General features: G+C 27.3%; 2 protein-coding genes across 2 annotated transcripts in view; both read right to left on the bottom strand.

Annotated features, from left to right (window-relative positions):
- Positions 1-2863: 2863 nt before the first annotated feature.
- On the bottom strand, positions 2864-5792 carry LOC135930321 (speedy protein A-like). Its single transcript, XM_065467103.1, has 4 exons — positions 5719-5792; positions 5123-5294; positions 3417-3668; positions 2864-2974 (listed from the first exon to the last, which is right to left on the bottom strand). Exons 1-4 carry the CDS (start codon positions 5790-5792, stop codon positions 2864-2866), a joined length of 609 nt encoding a protein of 202 aa, XP_065323175.1.
- Positions 5793-9275: 3483 nt separating this feature from the next.
- Positions 9276-11913, bottom strand: part of LOC135930320 (uncharacterized) — a 70105-nt gene continuing 67467 nt past the window's right edge. Inside the window, exons 4-8 of the mRNA XM_065467102.1 lie at positions 11323-11502; positions 10847-11213; positions 10328-10770; positions 9649-9791; positions 9276-9500 (exon numbers count right to left, since the gene is read on the bottom strand). Of these exons, the coding sequence (XP_065323174.1) occupies positions 9276-9500; positions 9649-9791; positions 10328-10770; positions 10847-11213; positions 11323-11502 (1358 nt within the window). The remainder of the gene's footprint in view (positions 9501-9648; positions 9792-10327; positions 10771-10846; positions 11214-11322; positions 11503-11913) is intronic.

Here is an 11913-nt window from a genome sequence, read left to right as displayed (position 1 = left end):
AAATATAGATAATGTACAGATATAAATTTAAAAAAATAATAAAAATTTTATCATTAAAATATTAAAAATAAAAAAACAACTTATATTCCCGCCTTTTTTCCACAAGCCATTTCCAAATTGGTTTCGATCTGGCAAAAATTTATATTACATAAGCTAAAGCTGTTATACAAAGTAGTTGATAAAGATTAAAATGATTCCTATATTATCAACAAAAATAAATCCCCATTATCTCCACCACTCAAGATTCGTGACGTATTTAATATGGGTGGCGAAAACGTTATTTTACTAAACGGTTCTTATTTAGTTTGGTATATAATCATTAATTCCACATAGTTAATCGATATTTGTTTTTGAAATACATCCATGGATTTTAAAAGATCTTTTGAAGCTCGTCTCTGTAACGTAAATGATTTCATTGGTTTTCTTCACAAAATTTGCATGGTATTAGTCATTGCTTAAATATACTTTGTATACTAATCTGTTAGTAGGTTCTGTTTACTCTAATTAAATGTAGCAGCAAAATTATTTCTAAAATATTCAATTTGTTATTAAACTTTGTTTAGCTCTAAATATTTAATTATCTTAAAAAATGTTTAAAATTTACAGGATATTAAGTGCATATCCCTATGTATATGTTCTTCCAAAACTATAAACTGGGAAACAAAATTTAAGGAAAATAATTATAAGAAGGAACATCTATTTTTTGGTCAGGCCGCAATTACTTGTACGCATAACAAGATGCGCTTGCCATTTAAACGTCCATGGAAAGTAAATACAAAAAGACTCCTACAACAATTCAATGAACTGTTAATTTTTATTATTTAAATATACACGCCAAAATGAATATAATTTTTAGATATATAGTAGAATTTTAAACAAATAAAAACATTTTTTAGTTGTAGTGGTATAACTAGGTTGTGTTTATTGTTTTCTTATTTATTTTTCATATAATTTAATTAAAAATATTAAGGCATTCCTCTTTAATGAATATCACATAAATAAGGTGGTATTTTATACAAAAATCCCAGGATTTCAAACCTTGATCATTGAAACTCCCACTTTTTAGATAAAGATATTAAATGTTGAAATCAAGGAAATTAATGATTTAAATAAGCCCTAATAATTGTATCTTGTGTTTTCAGTATTTTCAAGACTCAAATTTAGAAATATATATCTTGTTTTTTGTCGAATGCCCCTAGGATTATGTATTACTGCGTCAATGGTCCAGAAAGCCATTTTTTTTATCAAATACTAATTCTATACTTAAAATATCGTTTTTGGATTAATTCTATCCTTGAGTGAGTTTTCAAAGAGGCTATATTTACTACTACTTTATTAGTTTTTATTCTGATCTTGCCAGGTCTGGGAACGCATTAAATATAGCTCTTATAGATCATTTTTAGAATTTCAATGATCTCTTGTATAGTATATAAATATGCATTAAATATAATAATACACAGTTTTTATTGACACGTAAGCTTGACTACAATATGTTATTTATTAGCTTGTTACTGTTATACAGTGTGGTTTTTATGGGAAGAGGGGGAGGGGGAATTGCACCCCCCCCCCCATTCACCATTTCTCGAAACAAAATCTTAGATACATCACACCTGTTATATTGACCGTAAGGAATGATTTTTGGTGGGTTTATTTAACTATTGGATATTTTTTAGGACCCTCTTTGAAGGCCTCTCCGAATTTTGATTTCGCATCCTTTTTTCGATAGTTTTAAATTGTCATTTTTTTAAAAAATTATTTATTTTTTGTTGTTGATAATATTGTCTAAATGACATAATTATAATATCATAGAATTTTTTTGGTAGAGGAGGAGGGGGGGGGGAGGCATAAAATTATATTTACAAAGAACTGGTATATTTGCTAAAGAAGATCATTCCCACCAGCTATTCCCTTAGATATGCCAATCGCTTGTTAACTATTCCACTTAATTATAATTAAGAAAACCCTTACATTTATTTAAATAAAAAATTCCATTTTTTTATATCGTATTATCCTGAGGTCACCACATTTATCAATTAAAATATTTAAATCTTTTTTAGAGGATCCAAAATAATATTCAATTTTTTTATAGGCTAATAAATTTAAAAAATATATATATATAAACAGTTGACATTTTTTTTTTAAAACATAAAACCTATAGTTCCATTTAATGATCATATTTTGTGAACTAATCACTATAAAAGAGTTTTATTTTCAGAAATATTATATAATTCAAGAGAACATTATCTTCCTACCCGACAAAATTATTTTCCACAAGTCCGATACACAATAATTTTTTATAACAATTTGAAACACCAAGGACATTGATTTGAAGGCATTTGAATTTTAAAAACATATTTCAGATTTAGCTTTACTTAGAGTAAGACCTGTATTTTTAGAGAATTCAATATAATCTATCATTTGCTATAATATTTTTGGATGGTCAACAGATGGTGTCATCATCCAGATACCATATATTTATGTCTAAAAATCATAAATTTGCACAATTCAAGCAGGCCCGCTACCTGAATTTTTTTTTAATCACTAACATCCCTGATTTACATTATGATATTTGTTTTAAAAAAATCTTATAAATTGTTTTGGATAGAGGCAAAAATAGGAATTCGATTTGTAACGTTCGTTCTTAAGTGGATAAATCTTTGTGACATTTATTTCTGGACTTAAAATTTGAAATTAACTATTTATGTGATCAATCAATTTTATACACTCTATTGATAACAAAGAATTTCTTTTTTTAAAAAAAAATATATCAATGCATTTATATATTAAGAAATACGAATTACATAGAAGATAAATATTATTGTATACTATAATATTCATTTTAAAATATATTCGAAGGGATTAATCATTGTACAAAATCATTCGTGGACGTCGAATTGTGATAGTACATCAGCTGACTGTCACCCGATATCGAGCCGTTGTAATCCACGGGACAGCATTCATCGCAGGAACACTGCTTTAGAAAATGATATTTTTATTAGTTATTATTTAGGATAAACTTGAAAGATGTTATATTAAATTAATACATCTAGTCAACCTGTCTTTAAATGTTTACATAAAGTCCTTCTCTATACATACTACATAAGAATGGTGTCAATTATCTTTTTATTAAAACAAATTATCATTTCTGTTTGGTTAAAAGCAATATTTAAAACTTAAAAAAAAATGATAAATTAATGTCATAGTCGAAATTATTGCACTTTTTAAAATACGTGGAGTAGCTATTTAAACCCAAGCCAAGGTACCCTAATATACTCAATTCCTAAAAACATAATATGATTTTATATAAAAGCAAACTATTATTGCATCGATGTAAAAGGGTTACTCTCTTCTTTTTTATAAAACCCTTTACTTAATTTCCCAGGTTTTATGGGTAGTCCAATATAAAAACAAAATACCCCGTCCAAAGACGTATTGAGATTGGGAGAAGCGTTTAAATCGAAATTGAAAGGAAACTTCGGAGAGTAGTAGGGCAAAAATTTGCTTCTCCTGGGCAGACCAGATTGACAGACTACACATCCAACGGGTGTCTTGGTTGGACCTTTCGGTGACAAAAACCTGTTCTTGAGATACCTCAAATTAGCTCCGCCGTGGCTTACTTTTCTTTCCCTCTTCCACCATATGTCGTGCTGGGGAAATATGTCTATTATCTTTACAGTATTTTGTTTAAAAAAATAAAACCTAAATATAATTAGAGAAATTTATTCTAAAAAGCACCTAGATGCGTACAGCAAAATTCTTAGAGCCCCCGGCAATTAGAAAAAAAATCTTATGGGACCCTCTCGTGACTAAAATTTTGATTGCCTTTCCTAACGCGCAGAGAGAACAAGGGTGTTTGCTGCTTTCCTTGCCAGCACCCTCACCCCCCCCCCTCCCTTAAATATTTAAAAATTCTTGCTAGAAAATATGATTTTTTAGAAGTAGGCATTTTAATTCGGCTGGAATGCTGACCATTCTATATTTATAAATCCCTGCCATTCCGTTTTTGACCAAACGCGACCCGATTTATTTATTTTTAGGTCCGGTTTTCATGGGTAAATTAAAAAGGAAGTATTATTTTTGATTATATATTTTAAATATATTTTTTAAAAATTAAATCTACGGATATTTATAAACAAAATATAAATAAATAAGTTTTATGATATTTCGCCTATTTTTTTTTAAATTGAATTTTTAGAGTTGGAAAGTCCATTTTTTGAGGTTATTTTTGGTCATCTTTACAAAAAAAATGTTTTTAAAATTTACTATCTAACTCTGCCAAATTTTACTTGATGTTTGAAATGTGTAATTTCATTAAGTCCCATCTTACAAGTTACTGGATATTTATTTTTTCCCCAGCATCTTTAAAAATTAAAAAAAAACTATATTAAAACGGTTATTTCGCATTTATACGAAAAATTTATTATTTAAAGCACCGAGTAGAATTCTGACAGGCATTTAAACCCAACCCAAACTGAACCTTTAACCCGATATTAACCCTGTTTATTTATCGAACCGAACCGAACTGTTAATAATTTTGTCACCCGAACCTGAATCACCAAATATTTCCGTGAACCGATTTGAACCGTTTAAATTTTCTAAACTATTTTAAAGATCATTAATTTGTTATAGGTAGATAAGTTATAGGATTTAGGAATAAAAACAAAATTAAAAAGATGTTTTTATGCAGATTCTAATAAGTTTGTAGGTTGAAAAAATTTGAAACGCGTTTCTAAAATTTCGAACTGAAGCGATAATAATAAACCTAAACCCAAAACACTTATTTTTATATGAACCTGAAACGATAGATTTTTCACATAAATTATAGGTAAAATTATCTACAAATTATAATGTAAATATTCTCAACATGTTAGAATACATTTTCGGTAAAAATATATTTTATATATTTAAAAAAACGCGATCAAAGAAATGATTTAAAGTTAAAAAAATAATAATGTGAATGCAATTAAAGAAATAATCAGTCCTTCGAGTTTTTGGGCCTGGCCCATAAATATTTTTTGCCTGGTCCTTAAAATAATTTTGTTAGGCTCTATTGTCCTTTAACACAGATATATATAAAATTTTTTAACAAAATTTAAAATCTTATATTTATTATTCTACTAACTTCTTCGCAACATTTTCTACTGACACACGCCCTCATGTTTAAGCGTACGAAAAAATTTCTGTAATAGAAGAAAAATCCCTTAAGTTTATTCCAATAATTATCCCCCAAGAGCCATGGTAGAATTTCTAACTTGTATTCTGTTTCATCTTCTTCCATAGTATTGGCCAAGTAGCTATATATTTATTATAAATGTATTTGATATTACGTGATAGCAATGTTTTTTTTAAAGTTACATAAAAGAGGTGACTTATTTAATTTAGTATGTAACGGTAATTTTAAATTTGGGATTTAATACAAAGAAATGAACGAGTTATATTTATATAGTTGCCTTTTTGTATCATTTAAAAAAAAGTCGAATGTAACTGGAAAGAGATATAAAATATTCATTATATAAATAGTTTGAAATATGTCGTTACATTCAAAAATAAAATATGTAACATGTTACATATTTTTTAAAAGTAAGTTATTTTTTTTTATAAAAGTAAAACTTTTCGAATTAAAAATGTTATATTTTAGATTATATAATAAATAATATTTGATTTTAGAAAAAAAAACAGTTTTTAATAATTAAATGTATATAAATAGACTTGACTTACAGAGCTATGAAAAAATTAAGTTTATTGTATTCTCCATCTTCCAATTTAGCTCTTTTAAAGTAGGCGAATACCATTGCCAGAGCATACTAAAATAAATTTAAAAAATTTATTTATTGCAAAGTAATTATTTTATAACTTTATCAGTTGTTCTAAAACATATGTCGGCTTCCAAATAGTACTTTATCAATGGGTCTTCTATTAAAAAAAGTTCAGATAATATAGACATTCATATAAAGTGCTTTATAAATTTTTTACCTAATAACCTAAAATAGTATTTTAATTCCCAGATGTAAACTCTGATTTCGGCTATGGTCTTATAGAAAGGTAAATTCTTTGGAATAATCGATGTGTAATAATATTTCAATAGTGAACTGATCGTATTTAATATAGTTTGGTCATTTTTTCTGGTGGTTATAATATCCGTTGTCACTACGTCTTTCAATTGTTTTTTAGGGATAATAAGAGATAATTTTTTTTGTTCTTTCTTATGATTTTTCGTTTTTTTGCCACTCAGAGCGTAATACTTTGTCATTCTCTTTATAAAATTCTTTAAATTACAGAATTAAATACAATATTAAACTAAATTAAACATTTTAAAATAAAATTTCGCAAAAAGAGAAAGAATATTATAAGATCGTAAAAATTCGTCTGCTTTTTCTTTTTAATTAAAAAAAAATAAGCAGATGATATTTGTCTTTTTTAAAAAAATTGCTTATATTTTTGATAAGAAAATTCCAATTGCACTTAGGACAATTAAGAATTTAAAAATATTTTCATACTAAATCATATTATAATTTACAATATAATACCGCTTGATTGTTGTATAATAATTAAGAAGTTTCATTTTTTTAATCATGATATTAGCAATATGCATACACGGAAAAAGCAATACTTGAGCCATAATTTATACAAAATATTTTTTTAGCACTATTTCTTATTTCTCCCAGCTAATTAATAAATCATCGACTGATGTTTATAGTGTTCTTTCATTCTCATATCCAACGTTCTTTATGATGGAAATTATTAGGAAGCAAAGAGAAGAGATTCATATCACTAAAATCCCATGAAAGATATTCTGAGAGAGATCGCTCTTACCATGTAAACACTGCTTTTAGACACTTTTTTTTATAGATGTTTCTAAAATAGAAAATAATCAGAATATAAAGATTAAGCCACAGGTGGTTCTTTTTAAAAATCTCTTAGTTTTCCATTTTTATTTTTTTTTACTCCATAGAACTCACCACAACAAACAGGGGATATGCTGTGCAATTAATGAATATCGAAATAAAGAACCTTTGTAATTTAGGAGACTTATGCAGACTTCACCCAAAAATTACTAAGTAGCGCCCGTGATTTTAAAATGGTTAATCCGCGATTCTAAAGACCATTTCCGCTATCTTTCTATTTGATATAGGTTAAGCTTTTAGTGATGAGTTTGATTCAGTTATATGGCGATGATGCGTCAGCTTTGGCGGCATAGAAATCTGATTATATAAATTGTTTACGTTTTTATACCCCTTCTGGCATGACTTTTGTGTTTTATTAAATAATAATCTTTTAAAAAGTTAAGATATTTAAAAGGTTCAAATTGGTTCACGGATATATTTTGTGACTCAGGTTCGGGTGACAAAATTATGTTCCGGTCCGATAAATAATAAAGGTTAATATCTGTTTAACGGTTCGGTTTAGGTTGGGTTTAAATCCCTATTCAACACTTTTAAAATAACAAGTTTTTCGTATAAATGCGAAATAGAAGTTTTAATCAAAATAGTTTTTTGATTTTTAAAATTATGGCATGGTGGGAACAATTACATATTTCTTTCTTTTTTTCTTTCTTTCTTTCTTTCTTTCTTTCTATTCTAGAAGAGAAGAGAAGAGAAGAGAGAGAGAAGAGAAGAGAAGAGAAGAAGAAGAGAAGAGAAGAGAAGAGAAGAGAAGAGAAGAGAAGAGAAGAGAAGAGAAGAGAAGAAAGAAAGATAACTTGTAAGATAGGGTCTAATGAAAACCCCACATTGAATGAAATAATTTTAACAATAAAAAGAAATAAATTAGCTATGATTAATTTTTATATTTTTAAAGTTTTCGATTTTTTGTTATATAAATAGATTAATATATTCTTAAATAATTGAAAATTATTATTTTTGACAAAAAGTGGAGTTTCTCGGGTCTACTAAGGATCTTTAAAAAAATCTATACATAATTTTGTTTTTATTTAGGAAGTGATTAATTTAAAAATGGAAAAAACGCATATTTTTTGGGATAATATTTAAAAATCGATTTTAATTTTGTTTTTATTAGGCCATCTTATGGATGTTAATTTATGGAATTTCGAAACACTCTAGATAAATAAAAGAATGCCTCGTTTTCCTAAATACTGAGTAGATTATTCACCTATTTGTTATGTATATATTTTTTTTTTAAATATAAATGATAATAATTCTTCTTAGATAATCTTCTCAAATATTTGAATATTAATAAACACAAGGAAGGCAGGTATTAAAAAAGTAGAAAAGTTTAATTTATTTTATTAATTTTATTTTTTCAATTCTATAAAATTTATATCTCTAGATATTTACAATTTTTACAGCTATGTATATATTATTATTTTAATACTATTTACATATTAACATTTACGAAAATTACTATAATTTAAAAGGTCCTTAAAAAAATAAAAGATTTTTACAAAAGGACAAAATAAAAATTATTCAAGTCATAGGTTGTCTAAAAAAGAAAATTATATATAATATAAAACCTTCAAAAAATATAAATATAATATGAGATGTAAATTATTCATATTCAACATCTCCCCCTTTTTCTAAGTGACTCTTCCTCCATTTGTCATCTCCTTCATAGCTCCATTATTTTGTCGATCTGGCTCGAACCCAACATCGTTTGTTAAATCGATTATCGAACATCATGAAACATCGTTGGTTGTACATCATTGTTAGTTGAACATTGCTTGTTGATTTGCTATTTGTATTGATCATCCCTTTTCTCTTTCAAAATTTTATATATAATTTATTACAAAATTTTATTTATTTATAACAATCATTTTCTATGTCGTAGGTCATATCGCTTTTGAACTTGACTTTGAATTTTGAACTTGAACTTGACTTTGAATTTTCGAATTTTGAACTTGAACTTGTTCACTTCTTCCCCCTCTAAAAATTTTTTCAGTATTATTTATTGATGCTCTCTTTTTTATTTGTGTCTTCTGATAATATGATGTCCATTGTCTATTCTGTATGTCAAGTTGCCTTCTTTTTGTACTACTACTCCTTTATCCCAAATATTTTCTTTAAACGTCTTGTACCAAATCTTGTCTCCTATTTCTATTTCTCTATTCTTTGATATTTTTCTTCTTAATATATTCTCGTTATCTTCCAAAGGTTTGATTAAGTCCCATTTGGTCCTGATCGTTCTTGAAAACATTACTTTACTGGGTATCATATTCGTTCTTTCATTCGGCGTATTTATATAATTAAACAAAAATTTCTCTAAAGCTATATCCAAATCTATGTTCGTGTTGTTTTCCATATTTCTTTTAAGACTCATTTTCATTTTATCACCCGTTCACATTGACCATTCGATTGTTGATGCTGAGGTGCTGTAAGTATGTGTTTTATGCCATAATCTTCATAAAACTTTTTAAATAATTGACTAGTAAAATTCGTACCATTGTCCGTCACGATGGTATTCCAAATAAGCTTATAATTTTCATCAATTCTTTTAAAGTTGATTCCGTCGTAATGTTTTTCATTCGTTTTATGATTGGAAATTTGCTATACGCATCCACAAACACCATTAAATTTTTGTTTTCAAATTGTGCAAAATCTATATGTACACGTTCAAAAATCTTTGTTGCTCCCATTGATTTTGTATTTTGTGGGGGTTATCCGCATATCTGTTACATGCGTCACAATTCTTTACCTCTAGATCTATCTCCTTGTTTATACCAGGCCACCACAAATAATCTCTCGCCAACATTTTCGTTTTACCTGCACCTAAATGTCCTTTATGTAGTTCGCGTAAAATCTCTTTTCTCATGTTCAATTGTATTATTATTCTGTTTTCTTTAAATAGACAATGTTTTATCAAACTCAATTCCATTTCCATGTTTCTGTATGTTTTGTTCTTTATTGGTTCATTATTTCCATTAGTTCTTAATCATTCTTTGTTTCTTTAACTAATTGATTGAAGTTTATTGGTGTGTCTTATAATTTGACAATTTCTTTATCATCTATATTATTTATCACATTTTCTGTATTTATCAATGCTAATCTTGATAAACAATCGGGCACCAAGTTTTGTTTCCCCGGTCTATGTATTATTGTATAATCATAAGCTCCCATTGCTAAATTCCATTTCTGTAAACGCATTGATATTGAAGTATTATTTTTGAGTGTTTTTGAAAACAAATATATTGTCTATCGTATCATTATTATTTTCCTCGATTAGATTCACGAATTTATTGAGTATGTTACCAAAAACTTTTATCCATGTTCTTCCTAGTAGTGCATTCTTGTCACTTTCGACTACATACGCATCTAAGTTTTGAGTTTTGTCTTCATATCTCACTTTTATTTTAACGATTCCTAGCATTTAATACTTTTCCCATCATAGCCAGTAAGTTTCGTATCCGATTTATTTAAGACTTTGATTCCTATCTTTCTAGCAATCTTAATAGGTAATATTGAAAAGCGCGACCCGGTATCTATCTGCATGTCTACCGGCATATCGTTAAGGTATATCGTAACTTTGTAAGCATCATTTGCCCTGTCATCATCCTCCATATTATTCACATCAATTCTAAATAAACTATGTTCCTTTTTATCATTATTTTCCTCCTTTATTTCCTCTATATCGACGGTATTTATATTATTCGAATATCCTGATGGATTATTATTATTATTATTGATTCTATATCTATTATTGTATGTCTGACTATTATCACGATTATTATTGTATCTTGGTATGTATCTTGATTCGTTTTGATATCTATGATCTCTATAATTATTTTCATTATATTTGTAATTATCATTATTATTATATCTATAATTATTGTAGTTATTAATTATTTTTATTGTTGAATCTTATAAAATTATTATACGGTCTCGGTCCATTATACCCACTATTAACTCTAGGATTATAATTATTCCGATGTCTTGGCTCGTAATTATTCACATATCTTGAATTGAAATTGTTTTGATATCGAGGATTAAAATTATTTTGAAAACGAAGATAGAAATTATTCTCTTGATAATTATTTCTTTGATAACTGTCGTATCTAGGCCTCCATTGATTTCTATGGACGTAATTCGTTTGTGCATCTACTCCTCTATTTCGATCATCGTATTTCATCATTCTTCTATCCGTATCCGCCTGATTGTCCTTCCGCATTTCTATTTGTTTTATCTCGGATGTATCTTCTATTTTTATATTATCAATTTTATTAATTATTTTGTCATAAGCTTCTTCATCCTCAATCCCCTTTCCTAATTTTTATATTTCATGAATATCTAAACTTTCTACTTGTGAAATTTTCTGACGTATATCTTTATTGGTTGAATATATTTTTTTCATTTTTTTCTTGTACTACTTCACTGAATTCTTTCAAATACGCTATGTTCGAATTGTCTGGCTGTAAAAGTTTAAATCTCTCGAGTACGATTGATGGATTGCTAAATTCCGTAGGAGTGCATATCGCCTCTAGTCTCAGGTAAAGATCATCAGGTAACCTCTGCGTAAATGCGTATGCTTTTTCTATATCGGTATATTGTGGATCTTTAAATATATTATCGAATTTTTTAAGAAAAACCTCAACATTATTATTATATATAGGGCATTCTATTATAGTATTTTTAACTAAAGGTTTAATACTTTATTATATAATATTAATATTTATAATTATAATTTATCATATATGTTTATGTAAATACAATACGACTATAGTTGATATTATTATAAGTCTCTTTGATATCTACGAGCCTTGAGTATAAATAATCTTTCAGTCGTGTCAAAGTATTCCTTTCCATTTATCAGTTCAAAAGCCTCTTGCATGTCTTCCAGTCTGTCATAACGTATCATAATAATTGTCATAGAATCATGTAACGTATAAGAGAAATCTCTTTTATTATTGTCAAAATATCTTTTTATAATAGTTTCCAAAGGCAATGTTATTATTAATAAGTACGC

The sequence above is a fragment of the Gordionus sp. m RMFG-2023 genome, chromosome 5, assembly GCF_954871325.1.
Source record: "Gordionus sp. m RMFG-2023 chromosome 5, tfGorSpeb1-WG-v2, whole genome shotgun sequence".
Taxonomy (NCBI): Eukaryota; Metazoa; Nematomorpha; class Gordioida; order Chordodea; family Parachordodidae; genus Gordionus; species Gordionus sp. m RMFG-2023.
This window is presented reverse-complemented; position numbering and strand designations above follow the sequence as displayed.

Bases quoted from the DNA above. Each gene is read 5' to 3' on its own strand.
- LOC135930321 (XM_065467103.1), bottom strand. From the start codon at position 5,792: ATGGTATTCGCCTACTTTAAAAGAGCTAAATTGGAAGATGGAGAATAC. The intron at 3,669-5,122 runs GTTAGTAGAATA...AATACTGTAAAG, and splicing joins GTAGAAAATGTTGCGAAGAA to ATAATAGACATATTTCCCCA. The intron at 2,975-3,416 runs GTATTTTGTTTT...CATTTTCTAAAG, and splicing joins TCAATACGTCTTTGGACGGG to CAGTGTTCCTGCGATGAATG.